Below are 26,718 nucleotides of genomic sequence, written 5' to 3' on the forward strand. Positions count from 1 at the left end.
AGTCTCCAGGATCACACCCTGAGCTGAAGGCGGTGCTAAAACCGCTGAGCCACCTGGGCTGCGAGACCAGTTTATTAATTTATAGTTTGTCTTTGCTTTTGAACTGAAATGATGTTTCTGGTTTATTCAGGGCTCCCATCTCCTAGTTTAAAATACCCTAGTTATGGGAAACGCCCATTTCTCTCTACTCACAAGGCTTCTGACACTAGTGGAGTTAGTGCAGATTCCGTAGGTTAAGGCTCAGCTGCTTACTAAGATTGCACTACCCTCTTTATTTCTCAGTTCTTTTTTTTTAAAAATGTTTTTTTAAAGATTTTATTTATTCATGAGAGACACACAGAGACAGAGAGAGGCAGAGACACAGGCAGAGGGAGAAGCAGGCTCCATGCAGGGAGCCCAATGTGGGACTCGATCCCAAGTCTCCAGGATTACACCCTGGGCTGCAGGCGGCGCTAAACCGCTGTGCCACCAGGGCTGCCCCATAGTTCTCAGTTCTCAATTGGGGGCCTCCTGTTCATCTGAACAACCAGGCATAAATCAGGATTCCTATGACCCCATCCTTAGGTTCAATAATTTGCTAGAATGGCTAACAGAATTCAAGTAAGTGCTTTACTTATTATATTACCAGATGTGTTATACAGGATGCAATTCAGGAACAGTCAAATGGAAGAGATGCATAGGGTTAGGAATGTGGAAAGGGGCATGGAGCTTCTATATCTTCTCCAGATGAACCACCTTTCCAGCACCATGATGTGTTCACCTTCCCTAGAACCTTCCTGAACCCCTTTGTATAGGGTTTTCATGGAGATTCCATCATGTAGGCACAATTGATTAAATCATTGGTGGTTGGTGATTAGCTCAATCCCTTGCCCCTCTACCCTTCCCTAAGTAGAGGATGGGGCTCTATCTTCTGGGTAGGGTTGGGTAGGGATGAGGCTGAAAGTTCTAACCTTTTAATCTCTAGATTGGTTCCTCTGGCAACCAACTCCTGTCCTCTCAGCATAAATGCAGGTATTGTTGAAAGGGATTTACTATGAATAACAAAAGATATTCCTCTCACCCCTAACACTCAGGAAATTCCAAGGGTTTTAGGAGCTGTGTCAGGAACCCAGAGGAAGATGAAACATGTATTATTATATTACAATATCATACCTAGAAAACTACTAATAATTAGGATTTTTTAGCAAGTTTGAATTCAAGACAATGGTACATGAATAGTCTAATGATAGGTGTTTCTAGACTTTGAGACTTTCATATAGAACGTAGTTTTTGTTTTTTTAGTTAAGTCTGTATATAGGGACATCTCAGTGGCTCAGTGGTTGAGCATCTGCCTTTGGCTTGGGTCATGATTCCCAGGGTCCTGGAATTTTATCCCCGCATCAGGCTCATTGCAGGGAGCCTGCTTCTTCCTCTGCCTGTGTCTCTGCCTCTCTCTGTGTCTCTCATGAATAAATAAATAAAATATTGAAAAAAAAAGTATGTATACATTTTTCTGGCAAGGTTTTTTTTTTATATTTTATTTTTAAGCAATCTCTGTACCCAACATGGGACAGGAACTCATGACACCAGGATCAAGAGTCACATGTTCTACTGACTGAGCCAGCCAGGCACCCTTCTGTGAAGTTTTTTTTTTTTTTTTTTAAGATTTTATTTATTTATTCATGAGAGACAGAGGAGAGGCAGAGACACAGGCAGAGGGAGAAGCAGGTTCCATGCAGGGAGCCGGACGTGGGACTCAATCCCTGGTCTCCAGGATCATGCCCTGGGCCGAAGGCAGCGCCAAACCGCTGAGCCACCCGGGCTGCCCCCTTCTGTGAAGTTTTAAGTGATATTTTTGTCTTTGAAAAAAAATCATCTAAAATAAATTTAATAGGCTGTTCCTTCAGCTCCTTTGTCTATTATCTATACTGATTAATGAAAAATTTTGAAGTGGCTAAGGTGTATATTTAATTAACTTTTTAAAAATTAAACTTCTTATTTGAGGTAATTATACATTTGCATGCAGTATTAAGAAATAACAGAGAGATCATGTATATCCTTTACCCAATGGTACTATTTTACAAAACTAGTAAAATATAACTGGGATATGAACACTGATACAGTCTGGATACAGAATAGCTCCATTACCACAAGGAGCATTCATGTTGCACTTTTACAACTATACCCCCTTCATTTCTGCCCCACCGCCTCCTTAACCTCTGATAACCACTTATCTATTTTCAATTTTTACAATTTTCTCATTTCAAGAATGTTATATAAATGGCATCATACAGTATGTAACATTTTGGGGTTGGTGTTTTTCACTTTGTAAGTGCCCTGGAAATTCAGGTTGTTGTGTTTATGAATAGTTTGTTATTTTATATTGGTGAGTATTGTTCTGTTGTAGGGATGTTCCACAGTTTGTTTAACCATTCACCTGTTCAAAAACATCTGGATAGTTTTTGGCTATTATGAATAAAGCTGCCACTCTATATTCATGTGCAGGATTGTGTGTGGATGTAAGTCTATGGGATAAATGCTCAGAAGTGGAATTTCTGGGTCATTTGGTAGTTTCATGCTTAGTTTTTAGGGTTTTTTTTGTGGTTGTGGTTGTTGATATTGTTGTTTTATCTCTGTGCCTATCATGGGGCTCAAACCTCACCCCTGTGGAATCAAGGGTCACATGCTCTGCAGACTGAGCCAGCTGGGCTCCCTACATGTTTAGCTTTTTTTTTTTTTAAATTTTTATTTATTTATGATAGTCAGAGAGAGAGAGAGAGAGAGAGAGAGAGAGAGAGAGGCAGAGACACAGGCAGAGGGAGAAGCAGGCTCCATGCACCGGGAGCCCGACGTGGGATTCGATCCCGGGTCTCCAGGATCGCGCCCTGGGCCAAAGGCAGGCGCCAAACCGCTGTGCCACCCAGGGATCCCATGTTTAGCTTTTTTTAAAAAAACTACCAAACTGTTTTCCAAAGCAGCTGTAACATTCTGTGTTACCATCAGCAATGTATGAATGATCCTTGTCTGCATTTGGTGATGTTACTGTTTTTCATTTTGGATATTCTGATAGGTATATAATGATACCTCACTGTGATTTTAAGGTTTTTTTTTTAATATTTTATTTTTTATTCATGAGAGAGAGAGGCAGAGACACAGGCAGAGGGAGAAGTAGGCTCCGTGCAAGGAGCAGGATGCGGGACTTGATCCTGGATTTTGGGATCACACCCTGAGCCCAAGGCAGATGGCAATCTGCAATCGCTGAGCCATCCAGGCATGCCCTCATTGTGATTTTAATTTGCATTTTCCTAATGATGGTAATTGATGTTTTTGTGTGCTTGTTTCCTATCTCTGTATCTTCAGTGAAATATTTCTTCATGTCCCACTTGGATTTTTTTTTTCTGTTGAGTTTTGAGAATTTTTTATATATTCTGGATGTTATTCCTTTAATGAATATATAATTTGTGAATGTGTTCTCTCCGGTTTTTTGTTTTTGTTTTTTTCACTGTCCTCACAGGGTCCTTTGCAGCAAAAACGGTTTTAATTTTGATAGAGTCTAGTATATAAATTTTTTACTTTCATGCATTCTGCTTTCAGTGTCAAGTTAAAAAACTCTACTTCTAGGGATCCCTGGGTGGCGCAGCGGTTTGGCGCCTGCCTTTGGCTCAGGGCACGATCCTGGAGACCCGGGATCAAATCCCATATCGGGTTCCCGGTGCATGGAGCCTGCTTCTCCCTCTGCCTATGTCTCTGCCTCTCTCTCTCTCTCTCTCTCTCTGTGACTATCATAAATAAATAAATTTTAAAAAAATTAAAAAAAAAAGTCTGTAACCACTTTGAGTTCTTGTGTAATTTGTGAAGTTTAAGTCAAGGTGTATGTTTTTGCCTGTTGATGTCCAGTTGTTACAGCAGCACTCCTTGAAAAACCATTCAGCCTTCCATTGAGTTACTTTTGCACCTGTGTTTTAAAAAAACAAAAACCCCAAAAAAAACATGAAGCCTGGCTGGCTTAGTTGGAAGACCATGTGACTCTTGTTCTTGGGATTGTGAGTTTGTTTGAACCCCACATTAGGTGTAGAGATTACTTAAATAAGTAAATATTTTAAAAAACCCGTTGGGCATATTTGACTGATGCACACATTCTCAACAGTATATTCACAGTTAGGATTCAGCAGTGTATTAGAAGGTTTATATACTGTGAACAAGTGGGATTTATTCCCATGATGGAAGGATCATTCAGCAAGAAAATCTATTAATGTGATCCTCCAGCTTTTAATTTTTGACATGCCTATATCATTAAATTTGAAGTGACTTTCTTGTATAAAGTATTTAATTTTTGACATGCCTATATCATTAAATTTGAAGTGACTTTCTTGTATAAAGTATAAAGCCGGATAAGGTTTTTATCTACTCTCCAGTCTGGTTTTTAGTTGTTTTGATCCCTGTCTTTTAAAATGTACATGATAGGGTTGCCTGGGTGGCTCAGCAATTTAGCATCTGCCTTTTGGCCCAGGGTGTGATCCCGGAGTCCCAGGATCAAGACCCACATCGGGCTCCCTGCATGGAGCCTGCTTCTCCCTCTGCCTGTGTCTCTGCCTCCCCCCCCCCCCCCGTGTCTCTCATGAATAAATAAAAAATAAAATCTTTAAAAAATATATTTAAAAAAATGTACATGGTACATATAAACCATTTGCATTCATCATAAATATAGATACATGTTAGGGCTTAAGACTGCCATTTAATTTTTGTTTCATGTCTTCTGTGGTTTTTGTTTTTGTTTTTGTTTTGTTTTGTCTTAGTAATCTCTACACCCATCTTGGGGCTTACCCTCACAACCCTGAGATCAAGAGTTACATGTTCTATCAGCTGAGGCAGCCAAGCACCCTTCTCTCTTTTTTGATTCCGTTTCTTTTTCCTGCCTTATCGATTACTTGAACATTTTTTAGAATTCCATTTTGATTTCTCTATAGTGTTTTTGTGTGATCAATTTGCATAGCTTTTAATGGATGCTCTGTTGTTCTGTGCATTACGTTATATATATAGAACTTATAGTCCATTGATTTTGTCATTTTACTAGTGCTAGTGAAGTTTTGGAAAGCTTACTTCCATTTATGTTCCTTATCTTATCCTATATATGATTGCCTTAAATATTTTCTTATGTAGATTATGGCAGACTGTGTTCTAATTTTTGCTTCAACCATCAAATATAATTTGGAGGAAATGAAAAACCTAATGTGTATTTATCTGTATTTTTTTCTTACTATGTTCTTCCCTCTTGATGTTCCACATTTCTGTTTTTAGGATTCTAATTATGTTGTGTTTCATGTTTTTTTTCCTATTTATCATATTTGAAGTTTTCTCAGCTTATTGAATCTATAGATTTAATATCTCTTGACAGACTTGGGACATTTTTAGCCATGATTGCTTCTAGGAGTTTCATCTCCTTCCTCTTTCTTTTCTTCTAGGACTGTGAAGACAGAAATGTTCAATCTTTTTTTTTTCTTTTTTAAGATTTTATTTATTTATTTATTCATGAGAGACACAGAGAGAGAGGCAGAGACATAGACATAGGCAGGGGGAGAAGCAGGCTTGCCACTGGGAGCCCGATTCGGGACTTGATCCCAGGACCCCGGGATCACTCCCTGAGCTAAAGGCAGATGCTCAACTGCTGAGCTACCCAGGTGTCCTGGAAATGTTCAATCTTTGAATTATTCCACGGATCTGTCAGTCATTGTTCATTCTTATTTTTCTTCAGGATGTTTTCTTTCTGTTAATCAGGCTATGTAATTTATATTTTTCTGTGTACTCAGTTCACTGTATCTTTGCCCTCTCCCCTGCTGTTGAGTATAATTCCATGATTTTAAATTTTTTGTTATTATATTTTCAGTTCTAAAATTTCCATTTGCTTTTTCTTTTATCCTCTATTTTTTTGTTGAGACTTTCTGTGTTTTTTTTTTTTTAATTTCATTTAAGTATGTTTATAGTTGCTCAATGAAACATTTTTATCATGGCTGCTTTAAAATCTTTGTCATATACTAAAAAAAGTAAATAAAAATAAAAAAAATAAAATCTTTGTCATATACTCTTGATCTTGGGGTGGTGAGTTTGAGCCCACATTGGGTATAGAGATTACTTAAATAAATAAAAAGTTTAAAAAATTATTAACTTCCTGCCTCTCGAGTGTTTCAGTTTTTTCCATTTGGAAATACTCAATTTGAGCATTGTAATAGTGTCTAGAAAATTTACTTGATTTTTCAATTAATAGTAAAAAAAAACTAAAATTTTTTTGCATACCATAAATGTTTCAGAATTAAACAATATTGGGGAATTCCTCTTGTTTCAGACAAAAATCTTCATTTTGAACTTTTAATTTAAAAACTGGTGAGTACCTGGCCTGCTCAGTCAATGGAGCACAAAACTCTTTTTTTAAAAAATAAAAAAAAAATTTTTTTTTTTTTGGAGCACAAAACTCTTGATCTTGGGGTTGTAAGTTCGAGCCCTACGTTGGGTGTAGAGGTTACTTAAAAGTAAAATCTTAAAAAAAATAAATAAATAAGGGGTGCCTGGGTTGCTTAGCTAAGTGTCTGCCTTTAGCTCAGGTCATGATCCTGGAGCCCCAGGATCAGGCCCCACATGGGGATCTCTGCTCAGCAGGAAGTCTGCTTCTTCCTTTGCCTCTCATCTAGCTCCATGTTCTCTCTCTCTCTCTCTCAAATAGATAAAATCTTTAAAAATAAATGAATAAGTGAATAAAATATGGGAAAAATAAGTCACATTACTTGGATATGTTAGATAATCCATCTATTTTCTTTCTTTGTTTTTAGCGTATAGTTGCAACAACATGTATGGGAATAAACCATCCAATATTTTCTCGTAAAACTTTTGATTTTTGTATTGTGGATGAAGCCTCTCAAATCAGCCAACCAATCTGCCTAGGGCCACTATTTTTTTCTCAGAGATTTGTGTTGGTGGGGGATCATCAGCAGCTTCCTCCCCTGGTGCTAAACCGTGAAGCAAGGTAATCAGACGTTGAAGTTTTAATTTAATTTTAATTTTTTAAATTTTTTTATTTTTTAATTTTTTTTTTAAGTTTTAATTTTAAATTAGATTCTTCTTATGGGACAGTTTCAGTGCACTGATAAGCCTGAATTTGATTTGTTGACAGAGCTCTTGGCATGAGTGAAAGCTTATTCAAGAGACTGGAGCAGAATAAGAATGCTGTTGTACAATTAACTGTGCAGTACAGAATGAACAGGTATTTGTAAGTGTCAGCTATGAGTGAAATTCATGTTGATTTTTATCTACCAAAACTAAAATTATTTTTGTAATTGCTGTAGTAAAATTATGTCCTTAAGTAACAAACTGACATATGATGGAAAGCTGGAGTGTGGATCAGACAAAGTGGCCAATGCAGTAGTAAACCTACCTAACCTTAAAGATGTAAAGCTGGAACTGGAATTTTTTGCTGATTATTCTGAAAATCCTTGGATGATTGGAGTATTTGAGCCAAACAATCCTGTTTGTTTTCTTAATACAGACAAGGTAACAAAAAAACCCAAATCTGAATATTTGGTTTGGTTTTTTTCTTTTTATCCTGTTATTTAAATTCTTCAGTTTTTAATAGTAAATGCTTTAGTGGAGCATATCAGTAAAAACTATTGTACTTCTTACTTCAACACAAAGAATCTTTTCTTTCTGTAGAGCCAGTGTCTTTGGAAGGAGATTTATTCTGGGGAATAATAGATGTCAAAATTGACTTTTGAAGGAGGAAAGCTAGAAAGTGAACTCAAGTGTATAATTACATTTCTTAGAAAAGAAGTTGGCATTGATATTATCAAAGGGCTGAGTTTAAAATAGAGACTTTATTTTTTAGAGCAGTTTTAGGTTCATAGCAAAATTGAACTTCACAGTACGTTTATTTACTACCTCCTGCCTCCACATACTCACATAAAGACTGTTTAACAGGGGCACCTGGGTGGCTCAGTGGTTAAGCATCTGCCTTGGGCTCAGGTTGTGATCCCGGGGTGCAGGGATCAAGTCATGAGTGAATAAATAAAATCTTAAAAAAAAAAAAAGACCACTTTATAAACTTATTAAATAAAACTCTTCACAAGGACTATAAATGACTTCTTATTTCTAGGAACTAAGTTTTGACCCTGTTATTTCTACAGTTTATCTTATTTAGTGCTTCTCAGAATTGATTTGGAAGTCTTTACATGACTTCAGATAAAAAATAGTGATGAGTTATATGTATGCATATTACTATAAAATAATTATATCTTTTGTTATTATGATGAGTGGTTATTAAAAACAGGTCCCCACTTGCAGGGGAACCTGGTGGGCTCAGTCAGTAGAGCATGTGACTCTTGATCTCAGGATTGTGAATTCAAAACCCATGTTGGGCATAGAATTTACTAAATAAGTAAATATATAAATAAATAAATAGGGCCCCACTCTCTGTGCCATGATGGAATTTTCATTCTCTTGGATATTGCCCTTATTATCATTTCAGGTTCAAGGATTAACAAGTAAGGGCAGGTGGGCACTGGGAAATTTTTCAGTAAACTGACCTCACAAATAGCTGCATTTAGAAACCTTCGTTCTAATGTATTAGTTATCATTTATAATTATTTACCCTGCCAGTGATCACTCAGATTCTATGTTTTTGGTACTTAGATTTCTTCTTTCTTTGCAACAGGATTCCAAATAAAATGTATTTTTTTAAGATTTATTTATTTGAGAGAGAGAGAGCACAAGTGGGTGGAGGGGCAGTGGGAGAGGGAAAAGCAGACTCCCTGCTAAACAGGGAGCCCGATGTAGGGCTTGATCTCAACATGGGGCTTGAACTCAAAACCCTGAGATCAGTACCCCAGCCAAAGGCAGATTGAGCCATCCAGGTGCACCCCAAATAAAATGTATAAAAAATAGTCAAAATTGCAGTACTTGGCTGGCTCAGTCATTAGAGCATGCAGCCCCTGATCTCAGGGTTTTGAGTTCAGGCCCCATGTTGAGTGTGGAGCCTACTTAAAAAATTACAAAAAAATAAAAATTAAAAAATAATAATAACCAAGATTATGTAAGGATTGTGTAGGAGCAAAATAGTCCTTGGAGAGTTTTACCAGGTATGGTAGAACCTGGGGAACTTTATCTGCTCCATTATTTGTATGAACGGCAACAAGAAAATGGAAAGAACACAGATATTAGAGCCAGATCTAAGTTTGGATCCTACTGCTGTGATTTCCTGTGAAGCTTTGGGCGAGTTACTCATCTTTTCTGGCCTTTGTTATTTGTAAATTAGGGGTTCACAAAGTAAAGTACGTGAAGCCCAATGTGTGGTTGGGTCTCAGAGATTTTAATCTGAGCTGTAGGATTTTTAAGATGGGTTGCCTTTGGGTAGCTTTCTGAAGGTGACTAATGTTCTTCATTTTTGTTAATTCTTTCACCTTCCACCTTTTTCTTTTCTTTTCTTTTCTTTTTTTTCTTTTCTCTTCTTTTTTTTCTTTCTTTTCTTTTTTTCTTTTCTTTTCTTTTTCTTCCTTGTACTGTCAACTTTTAAAATAAAAGAATGAAAATAAAATTTTTCATTTGTTTCCACAACTGATAGTATATTCTCTATTATGACAACCTGTGTACTGACCGTACTCTTGACTCTTTTCTCTGTGTAGGTTCCAGCACCAGAACAAGTTGAAAAGGGTGGTGTGAGCAATATAACAGAAGCCAAACTAATAGTTTTCCTGACCTCTGTTTTTATTAAGGTAATTAATTCTAAATTTTAAATTTAATTCTAAAATTTTGAGGGCCAATAAATATTAAGGTGACGCATAATATAACATTAGAATGCAAGGAACTCAAGACCTAGCATTAATCTTCATTCATTAAGATGAGATGACTGAAGCCTAATTGCTTTCATTCTATTTTGAGAAAATTATCTAAGATGTAATCTTTTATAACAGCATTTTGGGTTTCCATTTAGGGTAATTTTTGGTAACATCAGCTAATTCTGATTGTATCAGTATAGGGTTGAGTCTGTGTTTAGGGATTGAAAACTTCAGTGTAAGGGATAGCAGAAAGTGTAATGTGTTTCTTTGTACCTTTTTTGTTTTTGTGTAGCAGCACTGTTCTAGTGGTGTGCAAACCACTATTCTGTCATGAATCTAGAAATCAAGGGAGCAGTGTTTGAGGAAGTTACTTAATCTCAGAAAATATGGATGTAGACTTAGATCAAATTAGTAATTCTATTTACTCCTTGCAACAAGAGGATCTGTTATAAACATTAATCAGACGCATTATGTAAACATGTAATTTAATAATTTAGTAAAGCTTAAATAACAGAAATCAGGATTTTCATTTTCATTGTTTTTCTTTTCTGTATAGGCTGGATGTAAACCCTCTGATATTGGTATCATTGCACCCTACAGGCAGCAGTTAAAGATCATCAATGATTTATTGTTCCATTCTTCTATCAGGATGGTCGAAGTTAACACTGTAGACAAATACCAAGGAAGAGACAAAAGCATCATTCTGGTATCTTTTGTTAGAAGTAATAAAGATGGACCTGTGAGTTCATTATATATATATTTTTTAAATATTTATTTATTTATTTGACAGAGAGAGAAAGAGAGAGCACAAGGAGGGAGAGGGAGGAGGAGAAGCAGGCTCCCAGTGGAGCAGAAAGCCCGATGTGGGGCTTGATCCTGGACTCTGGGATCATGACCTGAGCCAAAGGCAGATGCTTATTAACTGACTGAGCCACCCTGGCGCCCCTTCACTGTAATTTTCTGCTGATTTGTTTGGGACATTTTTTTTTCTTTTCTTTTCTTTTTTTTCAGGTTGTGGTAAAAACACCATGTAATATAAGATTTAAAATCATCGCTGTTTTTAAGTATACAGTTCAGTGGTGTTAAGTGTATGCAGTGTTGTGCAGCAGATCTTTTGAACTTTTTCATTTTGCAAAACTGAAACTATACCCATGAATAACAACTTTCCAGTTCCCTCTCCCTCTAGTCTCTGGCAACCACCATTCTGCTTTCTGTCTTTCAATTTGACTAGTTATCTCATATAAGTGGAATTATATGGTTTACTTGTAAGAGAGAGATAGCAAGAGAGAGCACAAGCAGAGACGAGACAGAGAAGCAGACACCCTGCTGAGCAGGGAACCCAATGCAGGACTTGATCCTGGGACCTCAGGATCATGACCTGAGCCAAAGGCAGATGCTTAACCCACTGAGTCATCCAGGTGCCTGGTATTTGATCTTTTTTTTTTTTTTTTTTAATCTTTTGTAATTGGCTTGTTTCATTCAGCATGGTGTCCCCAAGATTCATCTGTGTTCTAATACGTATCAGAATTTTATACCTTTTAAGGCTGAATGATACTCCATTGCATGTATATGGCATATTTTATTTATGTTTTCATCTATCAGTGGACATTTGGGTTGCTTCTACCTTTTGGCTGTTATGTTTGGGGCATTTTAAACAAATAGAGGCTTCCTTAGATATACTTTTGATTTTATATATAATTTCATTTTGTTTTTTGCATTTTTACCTATTTTTGCATCATTTTTCTCTATTATTTTCTCTATTTTTCTCTATAGATACCTTCTATATGGTCCTAAAAAATATATGTAGCAAGAAGTCTCCTTTCTACCCAGGTCCTCTTCTACTCAGTTCTTACCCTCACAGATAATCACAATTTGGTGTTTTTTCTTTTTAATTTTAATTTCATTATAATTAATATACAGTGTTAGTTTCAGGTATATAATACAGTGGTTAAAAAATTCTGTACTCAGGGCTCATCATGATAAGTGTACTCTAAATCCCCTTCACCAATTTCACCCATTCCCCTACTCACCTTCCCTCTGGTAATCATCAGTTTGTTCTCTATAGTTAAGAGTCCATTTTTTGGTTTGAATTTTTTCTTTGTTCATTTGTTTTGTTTCTTAAATTCCACATGAGTGAAATTATATGGTATTTATCTTTCTTTGACTTATTTCAGTTAGTCTTATACCCTTATATCCATGTTGTTGCATTTGCAAGATTTCATTTTTTCTTATGGCTGAGTAATATTCCATTATTTATATGTACCACATCTTTATCCATTTATCTGTGGTTGGACACTTGGGCTGCTTCTAAAATTTGGCTATTGTAAATAATACTGCAGTAAACATGGGGTGTGTACATCCTTTTGTGGTTTTTTGGTTTGGTTTGGTTTTTGGATTTTTTTTAAAGATTTTCTTTTAATATATTTATTTGAGAGAGAAAAAAATAAGAGAACATCAGGGAAAGGGCAGAAAGAGAGGGAGAAGCAGACTTCCCACTGAGCAGGGACCCCAATGTGGGGCTCGATCCCAGGACCCCAGGACCATGACCTGAGTTGAAGGCAGATGTTTAACCAACTAAGCCACCCAGGCACCCCTAGAGATTTTATTTATTTATTCATGAGAGACACACAGAGAGAGAGAGAGAGAGAGGCAGAGACACAGGCAGAGGGAGAAGCATGAACCTGGAACCTGATGTGGGTCTTGATCCCAGGACCCTGGGATCACACCCTGAGCCAAAGGCCTATGCTCAACCACTGAGTCACCCAGGCGTCCCATCCTTTTGAATTGATGTTTTTGTATTCATTGGGTAAATGCGCAGTAGTAAAATTACTGAATTATATGGTAATTCTATTTTTAATTTTTTGAGGAACCCCTATACTGTTTTCCATAGTGGCTGCACCAGTTTGCGTTCCCTCGACGAAGCACGGGGGTTCCTTTTCCCTACATCTTTGTCAGCGTTTGTTTCTGGGTTTTTTTATTTTTGCCATTCTGTCAGGTGTGAGGTAATTTCTCATTGTGGTTTTGATTTGCATTTCCTTAATAATTAATGTATTTTTTCATGTGTTTTCTTTGGAGAAATGTCTGTTCATGTCTTCTCATTTTTTAATTGGATTATTCAGTTTTTTTGGTGTTGAGTTGTATACAATTTGTGTTTTTTTGGGTAACCTATATAATTCCTTTAGGCATAAACAGACATGAATCATTATTCATATTTACCCATTTTGTTGTTGTTGTTGTTGTTTTGTTTGTTTTACACAGGAGGTAATATATGCACTCTAATGGACTCTGCTTTTTTCTTAATAAAATAGCTTGGAGATCTTTCCATGTCATCACACAGAGACTTGATTGTGTTCTTACAGTTCCATAGTTTTCTATTGTGTATATATATATATATATATATATATGTGTGTGTGTGTGTGTGTGTGTGTGCGCGCGCGCGCGCCATGGTATATTTAACCACTCCCCTGAGTGTCTAAGGCTATTACAAATTTTTTTTTTTAATTTATTCATGAGAGACACACAGAGAGAGAGAGAGGCGGGGGGTGGGGGGCAGAGACACAGGCAAAGGGAGAAGCAGGCTCCATGCAGGGAGCCTGACGTGAGACTTGATCCCAGGACCCCAGGATCTTGCTCTGGGCCAAAGGCAGATGCTAAACCGCTGAGCCACCCGGGCTGCCCTCTCCATAGAATTTTAAATGTGTCAGTGGATCTTTTTTGGAATATATGCTTAAAGTAGGAAAATAGTTCACAACAAACTGTGTTCTTTGCCAGAACAAACTTAAATGTATAAGAAAACCCAAATAACTGAAAATTCTTTCTTTCAGATTGGTGAACTCCTGAAAGATTGGCGACGTCTTAATGTTGCTATAACCAGAGCCAAACATAAACTGATTCTCCTGGGATGTGTGCCATCATTAAACCGCTATCCTCCTTTGGGGAAGTTACTTCATCATCTAAACTCAGAAAAATTAATATCCTTTTTGTGTTGTATATGATCACATCTGTGCTATTGTGACTATTTTATTTATGTTCTTATATAAATTAAAACTTAGTGCCCTGTGCTTTCCATAGGCACATTTCAAAGACCTGATTCTACAAAGGAAAAAGAAAACAATTCACAGGAAGTAATTTTAAGCAAAAAGTGAAATAATGAAGGTGAATGGAAAAGGATAGTTTGTGAGGTGAGAAAGTGATCTCTGCCCTAGGAGCAGGGTGCATGCTTCCTAGAACACACCTGGGAAAAGTGGTACACCTTCTGGTTCTTCTCACCCCAATTTATAATCTTTTTTTTTCCTTTAATCTAGGACAAAGCATTAAAATTTTTTTAAAAATTAAGAGAATTGAAAAAATTGGAGTTATTCTTTGTCATATTGTAGATAATGATTAAAAATCATTTTAAAAAATTACTTGGAGGTCTTAGGCTAAGATATGTAAACTTTATGGTTTAAGTACAGTATTATCCACAGAATGCCATAAAATATTTTTTAGCAGTCTTGTAAATCAAATTACAAAATGTTAAATAATGTCATAAATGTTTTTGTGTAATTCCATTTGGTGTTAAGTATATCTTCCTTAATTTATTTTACATCATGGATCTTCCATCAGAGGAACATGAAAGTCTTTGTCATGTATTGGGTGATTTTCAAGGAAGATAAAGCATTGTTTCCCTTGATTTCTCATACTGGCATAGTTATCTCCTCTAAATATTACCTGTTATTTGCAATTTGGATATGCTATGAAAGCAGTGCCTGGTTTGATTGTGAAGATCATTTTTATCCCAAGGATATGAAATGATATAAATGTTCTCTGTTGAGAGTTCCAGTTTTTTATTTTATTTATTTATTTTTTTGGTATAATCTAGTTAAACACAGTTCTATCACTGTGTAAAATTTAACACACTATTAATTTTTTTCAGTACAGGTGTACCCAAAACTGAAAAGTCTGTTTTATAGATACTATGTGTTTTTGTGTGAGCTAGAAAGAGTTTGATAAGTTTTTACCAGCTTTAATGATAGATTAACTTTTGGAACTGAGGAACTTTAAATCTAAAATTTCAATACTGATTTGATTTTGTAGATTTTTATCATTTTGTTTAAGAGATTAGGTAAAGAAAATTGATTTGTCTTTATCACTTGAGCACAATCTTGTGATGATGAGAAACACGGGTGTGATTCTTTTCTGTGTTTTGAGATCTGTGATTCAAAGACCATTTCGTTGGGTTTTGGTATAATATACATTTTCACTTTGAACCTAGGCTTTTAGGGCAGCCCCGGTGGCTCAGCGCTACAGCCCAGGGCGTGATCTTGGAGTCCCGGGATCGAGTTCCATGTCCAGCTCCCTGCATGGAGCCTGCTTCTCCCTCTGCCTCTCTCTCTCCTCTCTGTGTATTCTCATGAATAAATAAATAAAATCTTTAATAAAATAAACCTTTTAGGCTTTTAAATTATTATTTATAAATTATTTCCAATTAACTTCTTATTCCCCCTTTCTCACTTGTTATTTTGTATTCAGTATTCTATAGTAGATTTTGATATAAAAGAAAATAATTCTTTCCTTTGAGAAATTTTATTTGCTAAACTGATGGCAAATTAGAAAGGTATGTCCCAGGCAGCCCAGGTGGGTCAGCAGTTTAGCGCCACCTTCAGCCCAAGGTGTGATCTTGGAGACTCAGATCAATTTTTCTTCCTCCCTCCCTCCCTCCCTCCCTCCCTCCCTCCCTCCCTCCCTTCCTTCCTTCCTTCCTTCCTTCCTTCCTTCCTTCCTTCCTTCCTTCCTTCCTTCCTTCCTTCCCTTTTCTTCTTTCTTCCCTTTCTTTCTTCTCTTTCTCTCTTTTCTTTCTTTCTTTCTTTCTTTCTTTCTTTCTTTCTTTCTTTCTTTCTTTCTTTCTTTCTTTCTTTCTTTCTTTCCTTTTTCTAATTTCTCTTTTCCTCCCTTCCTCCCTCCTTCCCTCCCTCCCTCCCTTCCTTCCTGACCAATTTTACCTCAGTGTATCAGTCTTTGGGAGGGGGTCATCTCTTTCAAAGTTGTTCTTTCTTTGTTTAAATGAATGTTAAATATGTTAAAATTGTTGCTTCTACCTCATGTTTTAAAAAATTACTTGCAGTTTTTATTAAATAGTTTTCTACTTTTAGACCTGTATGTGTCAGTTATTAATCTTGAATAAGGGCAGCCCGGGTGGCTCAGCGGTTTGGCGCCGCCTTCAGCCCAGGAGACTGGGATTGAGTCCCATGTCGGGCTCTCTGCATGGAGCCTGCTTCTCCCTCTGCCTGTGTCTCTGCCTCTCTCTCTCTCTCTCTCTCTCTCTCTCTCTCTCTCTGACTATCATAAAAAAAAAAAAAAAAAACTAACAACGGGAGGATTTTGGCAGCAAACCGTCAGCCTCCTCAGACACTGACCCGCTATGTCTGACCACTTAAAAAAGGCAGCTGCTGCTGAAGGTTCTGCATGACAATCTCGGAACAGAACTGAGATCCTTCACCGCTCAGACATAATAAGCAGTAAGTGCCCGAGATGACCCTGACAAGAAGGAGACCTTATCTCAAGGGCGCACTCACACACTAGCTTCTTGTTTGGTTCCATAACTTCCTACCCGGTTATCTTCTGTCTTGTCTGGTGAGAGGCCACGTTAATCACGTGGTGAAATGCCACGGAGTCTGAAATCCTGAACCTGCTTTATAATTATGTTAACCTCGCTCCACGACCTAGTAAAGATGACCTTGTGCAAAGACACAGCAGCTGTGTGTGCACATTCAGAGTGTGCTCTGGACTTTGTGTAGACGTTCTATACTTTCTTCTCCATGCATGACTATCTCACAGTGAAGAAACATAATACTATACTGGCCGAGGTGATCAAGAGAAAAACAGCCCAATTTTCATGAAACACACCCGTCTTTCTAGCTCAGCCACTGCCTTAACAATTGCTAACTGAGGTAATAGCTTACTTTTCCTAAACTGATGTCACCCAGTGCCCTCTGACCATGCGGGTTTTCTTCTGCCTGAAATGAGAAAAACAAAACAAAAAACAAACCAAAACCAAACAGCTCCATCTCTACATCCGTGCCCCTTGCTAAGTGCGGCCCTTCCCATAGCTGGTGTATTTACTGTCAAAAGTCGTGTCTGGGCTGCCTAGTTCCAGCGCATCTCTGCCTCCTGGCTCCCCGAGGAGCCTGTGAGGCGTGAAGGGAAGTGGCCGCCGTGCGCGAGGAGCCCGCTGTGTCCGAGTGTCCGCGCGTCCGCGCGGCTGGAGACGTCTGCACGTGGCCCACACCCCCGGCCGAGCGGCCCTGCGCGCTGGCCAAGCCCCGGCTGCGAGGCCCGCGGTCCGCCCAGGGGCCCGCCGGGCTCCTCAGTCGCGCCGTCTGCCTCACGCTGCTCTTCCTTCTCCTTCCGGTCCGGCTGGACGCGAGGAGGCCTGGCGAGGGCAGGTCTGTCTCCTGCCGGCTGCAGGCCCCACGGCCCCCCGCCCCGCTCGCGGCGTCGCGGGACCGCCCGGACGTCCTCCCGCCGCCGGGAGCGCTGTGGGCCGCGGCGGGCCTGCTGGCAGACGCCCTGGCGGCCGCCGCGCGCCTGAGGGGAACTGCTGGCGGGGCCCAGGGCGTCCCCGCCCGAGACCGCGCCGCCGCCGCCATGGGTAAGGGGAGCGGACCAAGAGCCGACCCTGGGCTCTCCGTCCCAGGCTGAAGGCCGCGGCCCGGCGAGGAGAGGGGGTGGTGGTGGGCATCGAGGCCCCGGGGCGCAACTGGGGCCCAACCTGGGGCCGGGGCTGGGCGGGGGCGCCCGGGGTCGCCATGGCAACGCGCGGCCGCCCCGGATTCCTTCAGGTCCCCGCCCCGGTTCTACGGCCTAATGGCCGAGGGCTCGTGGTCCGACGGCTTCCAAGGGGCGAAGACCGGGCCGGCCGGGGGGCTGCTCCCGGGTCGGTGGAACAGTCGGGGACGGGCGATGACTTTTCAGGTTTGGGGGTGGCGGAGGGAAGACGCGCCTCAGGTTTTGGCCTGGGTGCCCGACGCCGCGGGCGGGAGAGGTGCAGCGATGCGGCGCGGGACCCCGGGTGAGCCCTGCGCGGGGGGTCCTTGCGCGCCCGAGCCCTCCGGGGAGCCTTGGTGCGCGGAGGAAGGGAGGCGGGAGGGGGCCCTAGGCCCGGGCGAGATGCGGGGACTGGCCTTTGGCCTTGTTGGGGCTGCAGCCAGCGAGACAGCTCTGCGAGCCTGGGCGGGGCGCGGCCGGAGGGTAATCTCCGCGGGGGCGAAGCTGCTGCCAGCCCCCAGCCCCCAGCCCCCAGCCCCGACCTGCCTGGGAGCCGCTGCAGATGCGCCCTTTGTCTGCTCGTCGCATCGCGAGTCACAGACCGTGATGGGCACCGTTAAGAAAAATGAGAATTAGTACAGATTATGAAACATCCAAGGGTCCCTTCCCCGCCCCCCAAAAAAGAGAGAATTGTACCACCATGCGGATTTGAAGGAATGATGTGTGTGCAGATTTTCCACCGGCTAGCTTGCTCATAGCAGTTGTGGCTGTTTGCATTTTTTTTTTTTAGATCCTGGGATTCCGTTTCAGGCTTCGCCCTTAGCTATCAGCTGAGAACTCGAATGCTAGATCATTGGGAATACTGGACTTTTGTTTAGTGAGGGAAAAACTGGTTCACTGGGACTAGTAAATTTGCCAGAGGTTTATGACATCCAAATTTCTAGGTTAACTAGGGATGAAATTTGTGGGAAAGAGAAAAAATAGATTTTTGTGAATTGAAAATAATCAATTACAAATCATTTATTTATTTACTTATTTTAAATATTTTATTTATTTATTCACTAGAGAGAGACAGAAGAGACACAGGCAGAGGGAGAAGCAGGCTCCATGCAGGGAACCTGATGCTGGACTCAATCCTGGGACTCGATTCTGGGACTCGATCCCGGGACTTCAGGATCATTCCCTGAGCCGAAGGCAGGCGCTAAACTGCTGAGCCACCCAGAGATCCCCAGGTTTTTTCTTTATTTTAAAGTGGATCCGTTAACTTAGTTTTTGACTAAATCAGCTGTGTGGAAGGGTAGGGAACTTAACTGTGAAACGGCTGTTTTTATTTCCTCTGGGAAAATAAAGGTGTTATGCAATACAGAATTACAGTTGCGATGAAAAAACAAGATGGAAAGAGGGTTAAAATGAGCGAAAGAGGGGCACTTGGGTGGCGCAGTCAGTTAAGTGTCTGCTTGAGCTCAGATCAAGATGCCAGGGTCCTGGGAATTGGGACCCACATCAGGCTCCCTCTTCAGCAGGGAGCCTGCTTCCCCCTCTCCCTCCTGCTCCCTCTGCTTGTGCTTTTTCTCTCTCTATTAAATAAATAAATAAAATCTTTTTTAAAGAGGAACTTAAAAAAAAAAAAACGAATGAAAGAATTGAATGGCTTCTCCTGTATTCCCTTATTTTTTGGTGTGTTTTTATTTATCATGTTTATGGATGATATCATAATCTTAGCATTGTAGCTACCTTTTACTGCCATTTTATTCTGAACATTTTTTGCCTTGTGATTTATCCGTAGACCATGCGTGTTGTCTACCTTTTCATGAAACTCTTAAATATGTTGTTTATTACTCCAAACTTATCTACACAAAAAGTCATTTAAAAAAAAAAAAACAACCAAACTCATAATCTCTGAAGACGTACCACTAAAGTAAAACAAATACCAGAAAAGAACCAAGTTGCAAGATCTTGAAAATAATTCATAAACTTTGTCTGGGGTGGACATGGTAGTGTTCTATGGTATGTGTGAGGGAGACCTAAAGGGAAGTTAACCTAGGGGTGTGGATTAGTTAGGGAGACTAATTTGTCAACCAAGGAAAAACAAATCATTGTTGGTTTTATAGAGGAATGAAAGGGTTTGTGTATTTTTCAGTGTCATGTCTTGCAAATGATGTTGGTCTCCTTTCTTGTGCTTTCAGCTACAAAAGACCCCACAGCTGTAGAGAGAGCAAACTTGTTAAACATGGCTAAATTGAGTATCAAAGGACTCATTGAATCTGCTCTAAGCTTTGGCCGCACTTTGGATTCTGACTATCCTCCCTTGCAGCAGTTCTTTGTTGTTATGGAACATTGTCTGAAACACGGTCTTAAAGGTATCATGAGATTTTAAAAAAACTAATTAAGTTTAAAATCCCCCCATTTCCATCTTAAACATCCTTGAAAATGTGATATTTGTTGAGGCCATAATTATTGTTACTTTATGTTTAAAAATACTGGGTGGGGGACGCCTGGGTGGCTCAGCGGTTGAGTGTCTCGTCTGCCTTTGGTTCAGGGTGTGATCCAGGGGGCCCTGGGATCGAGTCCCACATCGGGCTTCCTGCATGGAGCCTGCTTCTCCCTCTGCCTGTCTCTGATGAATAAATAAAATCTTAAAAAAAAAAAAAATACTGGGTGGGTTGGTTTTGGGAGAAAACAGCCTACTGCTTTATGTTTTCTAATTGTCTTCAGAAAATGCCTTGTTAGTGTTTTGTAAAAACATTTGATTTTTCATTTCTTTCAATATACTCTGAACTGATTTCTATTTTCTAGGAAGTTATAGTTATTTAAAAAATTTTAAGCTTAGTGACTCCAATATGAAGTCTTATTACTAGTTTGAACCTCTTGGCACCCTGGCACGTATCTAGAAAGGTTATCTTCTGGACTGGATTATTGTAGAAAAGTGAATGCTCCCTGGAAATTATGATAATATTGGATATTTTCATCTGTACAGTTAATACTGGTTTATCATGTAAAATGTTTATATTAGATTGAGCTATTTAATATACATAGTATAATTGTTCTTTTACTTATTGTAATAACAGTTGTTGGTATTTTGGTCTTTAGTGCTTCTGATCAGCTGTGTGAAGGGCTATGTAAGAGTTTATACTAACTTGACTATTACAAAGCTAAAAGAAACTTGGTTCCTTATGGGTATACTAGAAACCTGGCTAAGTTGGGAAGGCCTAGACATTCTGACTAAGGTACATGAAAATGGGGGTAAATGTAAACAGCACAAGAGGAGATTTACATAAACATGGTTTTTAGGGATCCCTGGGTGGCGCAGCGTTTTAGCGCCTGCCTTTGGCCCAGGGCGCGATCCTGGAGACCCAGGATCAAATCCCACATCAGGCTCCCGGTGCATGGAGCCTGCTTCTCCCTCTGCCTATGTCTCTGCCTCTCTCTCTCATTCTGTGTGACTATCATAAATAAATAAAAATTAAAAAAAAAAACAAAAAAAACATGGTTTTTAAAAAATGTACTTCAAATTTTAATAAAATGTACTGCCAAAGGAGCCTTGGCATCAAAATTTAAGAAACTTGCAAATAGAACTTCAATAAAAACAAATTAAAATAAATAAATAAGTAAATAATAATTTTTAAAAATTTGAGAAATTATGTGATGTTATTAAAGTATTCATTTCTCTTTTTGTTAAAAATTTTAGCTGAGATATAATTAATATATTAGTTTCAGGTGCACAACATAATGATTTGATATTTTTATGTATTGTGGAATGATCACCATACTAAGTCTAATTGATATCCATGCACATACATAGTTAAAATTATTTTTCTTATTATGAACTTTTAAGATTTACACTCTTAGCAACTTACAAAAACACAACAATACTATTAACTGTAGTCATCATGCTGTATGTTACATCCCTATGTCTTATTTTATAACTGAAAGTTTATATTTCTTACCCATTTCCTTTACCCCCACCCTCTGCCTCTGACAACCATCAGTCTGTTCTGTACCTATGAATTTGGTTTTTGTTTTTTAGATTCCACTATTTCTTTGGTTGAAGACAAAGCAATTTTTAAAAATTACAAATAATAGTGAAACCTACTCTTTTTGTACATGAATCAAACAACATAGAAGCACCTAGAGCAAAAACAATTTCCTTCATTGTCTTCCATTCATCTCCCTAAAGGGAATTCTTGTCATTCTTCTGAGGCTCTTTTCCCTTTTTTTTTTTTTTTTTTTTTACTCTGCATAGAATTATGCTAGTATTATTATTCTGTGACTTTGTTTAAAAAAATATTAATGATATGGTTTGGAGATCTTCCCATTTATGTAGAGGTCTTTGTCACATTTTTAATGGCTCTATGTAATGGCATAGTATATGTGTGCCAAAACTTTCTTAATTGCCCTCCTCTTAATGTACCACTAGGTTGTTTCCAATTTTTTACTATTAAAATTGTGCTGTTAAGAACATGTTTGGATATATGTGTTTATATGCTTGTTCTGTAGGATAGGGTTCCTCAGAGTAGAATCACTGGGTCAAAGGATATAGGCAACTGGCCTCTATGAAGGCTTCATGGATTTATCAAATGTCAGTGGATGTAGGTGTGTTTCCCCACATTTTGCCTACTCTTGATACTATCCGTTTCTGCTTTTTTCAATACATCAGGAACTCACCAGTCTGATCTAACAACCTGGAGGATTTTGTTTTGTTTTAGTTTTTTTAATTTTTAAAAACATTTAAAAGATTTTTTCAGTTTTAATTTTTTAATACTTTCAGTTTTATTTATTTATTTTTTAAGATTTCATTTATTTATTTCTTAGAGCACAAGCAAGGGAAGCAGCAGGCCGAGGGAGGAGAAGCAGGCTCCTCACTGGATAGGGAGCCTGATGGCTGGTTCCATCCCAGGCCCCTGGGATCATGACCTGAGTGAAGGCAGACTTTTAACCGACTGAGCCACCCAGGTGCCCCATACCTTGAGTTTTAATTTGCTTTTTGAAAAGCTTTCTATTTAAAAAAAAAATAGCAGTGACCTAAATCTTTATTTTCCCTTAGGCTACAGAAATGGAATTTGCTAAATGATGGCCAAATAGTTCAATTTTAAGCTTTTTTTTCTGAATTTATTTTCCTTTACTTCACAAAATGTCATAAGGCATGTCCTAACAGTCATATCATAGGCTTGTCTTGATGAATCATTATGAAGCCACTTTGTGCTGATTAATTTTTTCCCCCCAAGGGAAAATTGCCTACCTTGTCCTTGATTGGTGATTGTCCTTGAGTGGTACACATAATAGGTGCCCTTGATCTGCAGGAGATCTGGTCAGTATTAAGAAAGAAATGTATAGTGATTTCATGGCTTTATATTACCCAATTCTCAGAATAAAAAGTCACAATTTTTCATGTTAAAAGTAAAATAACTGGACACCTGGGTGGCTCAGTCAAGTGTCTGCCTTTGGCTCAGGTCATGATCTGGGTCCCGGATTCAAGCCCCAAGTCCTGCTCCCTGCTCAGTGGAGAGTCTGCTTCTCCCTCTCCCTCTGCTGTTCCCCCTCTGTTAAATAAATAAATAAAATCTTTAAAAAAATGAAATAACTTTTTATTTGTCCTTGGTTTATTTAATAAACTGATAAAAATCAAACTACTAGGGCTGCCAGCCTTTTTATTTTTGGTACTGGTAAAGAATAAAGCCTGTTGTTTTTTTTTTACTTTAATTATGTGCCTGCATATTTCTGATAGGGAAGAATGGCCAAGATATATTTATGTGTGTGTGTATGTTTGTTTATTTTCTTTTTTTCATATTTTTTTTTTTTTTTTTATTTATTTATGATAGTCACACAGAGAGAGAGAAAGAGAGAGGCAGAGACATAGGCAGAGGGAGAAGCAGGCTCCATGCACCGGGAGCCCGACGTGGGATTCGATCCCGGGTCTCCAGGATCGCGCCCTGGGCCAAAGGCAGGCGCCAAACCTCTGCGCCACCCAGGGATCCCTTTTTTTCATATTTTTGATAAGAAAAAATACCAGGATCCTGATGAACAGGTTCCTGATCAACAGTGCTGTGTTGTGATAGGAGAGGAAGGTTTCTGAATAATTGTATTTTAAATTAGGAATGTTAAAACTAAAAAAAAAAAAAAAAAAAAAAAAGGAATGTTGAAACTAAATATTTAAAAGGCAGTTATTACAACTTTATATATTGAAGTTGTATGCATTATATATACTTTTTTTTTTCAGTAAGAAAATCATTTTTGAGTTATAACAAAACAATCTGGGGCCCTTTGGAACTGGTAGAGAAATTGTACCCAGAAGCGGAGGAAATAGGAGCCAGTGTCCGGGATTTACCTGGTCTTAAGTAAGTAATCTTATTGCTTGTTCATTTCTAACCACAGAAGTATATTTGCTGTTTCTTAAAAGTACTTCACACCCTCTTAATCTTCTCTCAGCCTTAGTAGCCTTCTTCCATTCTCTTCTAATAAAATTCTGTTCTTTCTTTATGGCTCAGCTCAAATTTCATTTTCTTTATGAAATTTCTCTTAGTCCCTTTAGCAAGAATTAACTGCTTTTTCTTTTATACCTTATCACTATAGTCACTCCTTTATTATATATCACTGATTTTACATTGTATTTCAAGAAACTACAGGTCCCTTTAAGACAGGATGTATCAATCATGCATTTCTATTTCCTGAGTGTTAAGCTAATTTGCAGTAGTAAGCTAGTAGGCAACCAGTAACTATTTGTTGAAGACTGATTTAGGTTAAATCCAAGGCAAAGGCTCAGGAGATTTGAATTCTCAGATAAGCTATTTATATATATGGGGCTTGTGCAAATTAAATTACTTTTCTTTCTCTTAAAATTGGGACCTATAGTGTTATCTGCCCATTTCACTACACAAATGTTTGTAAAATGTTGTAAAAGCTTAATAAAGATATAAAATGTTAAAGCCAAGTTCTTATGTTTTCCTTTAGTTTATCATAAATCTTGTGAATGAGATAGCCTGTCAGATCTGTTTGCTTTCTCTTAGCTTAATAATTGAGAGTTTTACATGTTATAAGGAATATAATAATGTTTTCTGGTTGTTAATATCCAAATATTTCCAAGTTGAATTTAATTGAATGATAAAAGTAGATGGTTACTATTTATTAAGCACTGTCTCAGGGTAATAAAATAATTGGTTTATGTGAATTATCTCATTTAGTGCTTACATCAGTCTTACAGAATAGAGATTATTATAATAAGTGCATAGAAGTGAAAAATAAAGGTCAGAGGAGTTAACAGTTAATAAGTGGCAGAGCCAGGTTTCAAACCCAGTTTTAAAATTTTATTTAATTTATTATTATTATTTTTGTAAGTAATCTCTCTACCCATTGTGCAGCTTAAACTCATGACACTGAGATCAAGAGTTGCATGCCTGACTGAGCCAGCCAGATGTCCCTCAGACCTAGTTTTTAGAGTTAAATAGCAAGTGATGTTCATATTTATGTTTCTTTTTTTTAATAAATAAATTTTTTTTAAAGATTTTATTTATTTATTCATGAGAGGCCGAGAGAGAGGCAGAGACACAGGCAGAGGGAGAAGCAGGCTCCATGCAGGGAGCCCAATGTGGGACTTGATCCTCAGACTCCAGGATCACGCTCTGGGCCGAGGGCAGGTGCTAAACTGCTGAGCCACCCAGGGATCCCTATATTTATGTTTCTTTTTTTTTTTTTTAATTTTTATTTATTTGTGATAGGCACACAGTGAGAGAGAGAGAGGCAGAGACACAGGCAGAGGGAGAAGCAGGCTCCATGCACCGGGAGCCCGACGTGGGATTCGATCCCGGGTCTCCAGGATCGCGCCCTGGGCCAAAGGCAGGCGCCAAACCATTGTGCCACCCAGGGATCCCCATATTTATGTTTCTTATAATGGTATAGAGGTGTAGTGATTTTTAGCAAAGACAGAAGAAATAGGGAATTATAACTCTCCAAAAGAGAAATATAAGAAGGGGTACCTGGCTTGCTCAGTCCGTAAAGCATAATGAATCTATCTCGGAGTTGTGAGTTCAGGCTCCACATTGGGTGTAGAGATTATTTTAAAAATAAAAATAAAAGAAATATAAGATTTGGTCATTTTAATATGAAAATACATGTTCATAGTGTTTTTAAAAGCTTAACTCTTTAAAAGTAAAAAATTTTCCTTCAAATGGCTAAACCATAAGAAACTCGTTAGCTGTTTAGTAGTGAAGATTGACTTTCCCCCCGTACTACATGCCAAAAAGTTCTTTGTATAAGAAAACATAAAAATGTGAATGATATCTTTCTCTTTGAAAAACCATACATATTCTGTAAAACTTGCTTTACTTTTACTAAATGATGGAACTTGGAAAAGAGGTATGAGATTGAATTTTTTAAGGACAACCTCATAGAGAAACATTTGAAAAATAACAAGCAGCCTGGTGGTTTCTCTTTTTGATTACCAGGTTGTGCCTTCTTAGCTTTGTTATATTTTTAAAATTCAGATATAATGTCAGTTACTTTTTGAAGGCATCATACTGCTTTATTTGATAAATTTTGCATATCCTTTTTTTCCTTTTTTAAACTTTTTTTTTAAGTAACCTCCACACCCAGTGTGAGTCTTGAACTCACAACCTGGAGATCAAGAATCCTATGCTCTATTGATTAAGCCAGTCAGGCTCCCCTTGCATATTCATCTCTAGAGGGGTAAGCCCATTCGGTCAAAATATTTCATGTAGAGATAATCCTTACTATTTAGAGATTCATTTCATCCAAGTCATAAAATGGTACCTAGATGTCCTGTAGGTACAGGTTTACCTTAGAGACTTAAATAGCTTCCAGGAACTGCTTTGCATGGTCAAAGAACTGGCTTCGAACTGTAGAAACAAACTATAGAAACAAAGACAAAACTATGATAAATTGCAGTTTTTCTTAATTAATATGGACCTTGACTGAGAGAGAATATGTAGTCTCTTATAATATATAGACTGGGCCTGTCTTCTGACCTGTTGGTTTTGCTTTTTAGGACCCCTCTGGGTCGTGCAAGAGCATGGCTTCGATTAGCCCTCATGCAAAAAAAAATGGCTGATTACCTGCGTTGCTTAATTATCCAGAGGGATCTCTTAAGGTTAGTACGATTAAATCATGTTCATTTCCATTTTTTAAATCTCATTTATATCCTGTTTTCCAAAAATAATTACAGATG

At 38.5% G+C, this 26,718-nt stretch overlaps 2 protein-coding genes across 7 annotated transcripts in view; both read left to right on the forward strand.

Annotated features, from left to right (window-relative positions):
• The window catches only part of DNA2 (DNA replication helicase/nuclease 2), a 55,363-nt gene extending 39,968 nt beyond the window's left edge, over positions 1 to 15,395 (forward strand). For 2 of the 3 annotated variants that reach the window (XM_055324775.1, XM_055324776.1), the window contains 7 exons: positions 6,801 to 6,994; positions 7,142 to 7,231; positions 7,314 to 7,518; positions 9,642 to 9,731; positions 10,351 to 10,533; positions 13,619 to 13,765; positions 14,381 to 15,395. In XM_055324775.1, the coding sequence (XP_055180750.1) occupies positions 6,801 to 6,994; positions 7,142 to 7,231; positions 7,314 to 7,518; positions 9,642 to 9,731; positions 10,351 to 10,533; positions 13,619 to 13,765; positions 14,381 to 14,449 (978 nt within the window). In that variant the 3' untranslated portion in view covers positions 14,450 to 15,395. The remainder of the gene's footprint in view (positions 1 to 6,800; positions 6,995 to 7,141; positions 7,232 to 7,313; positions 7,519 to 9,641; positions 9,732 to 10,350; positions 10,534 to 13,618; positions 13,766 to 14,380) is intronic. The other variant, XM_055324777.1, reaches the window with a different exon arrangement.
• A 1,842-nt stretch (positions 15,396 to 17,237) lies between these two features.
• Positions 17,238 to 26,718, forward strand: part of RUFY2 (RUN and FYVE domain containing 2) — a 52,895-nt gene continuing 43,414 nt past the window's right edge. For 2 of the 4 annotated variants that reach the window (XM_055325506.1, XM_055325507.1), the window contains exons 1-4: positions 17,644 to 17,844; positions 19,727 to 19,900; positions 23,758 to 23,875; positions 26,539 to 26,640. In XM_055325506.1, the coding sequence (XP_055181481.1) occupies positions 17,736 to 17,844; positions 19,727 to 19,900; positions 23,758 to 23,875; positions 26,539 to 26,640 (503 nt within the window). In that variant the 5' untranslated portion in view covers positions 17,644 to 17,735. Of the gene's footprint in view, positions 17,425 to 17,640; positions 17,845 to 19,726; positions 19,901 to 23,757; positions 23,876 to 26,538; positions 26,641 to 26,718 lie in introns of those variants that run through there. The other 2 variants (XM_055325508.1, XM_055325509.1) reach the window with 2 other exon arrangements.

Source organism: Nyctereutes procyonoides, unplaced genomic scaffold, assembly GCF_905146905.1.
Source record: "Nyctereutes procyonoides isolate TBG_1078 unplaced genomic scaffold, NYPRO_anot_genome, whole genome shotgun sequence".
Classification (NCBI taxonomy): domain Eukaryota; kingdom Metazoa; phylum Chordata; class Mammalia; order Carnivora; family Canidae; genus Nyctereutes; species Nyctereutes procyonoides.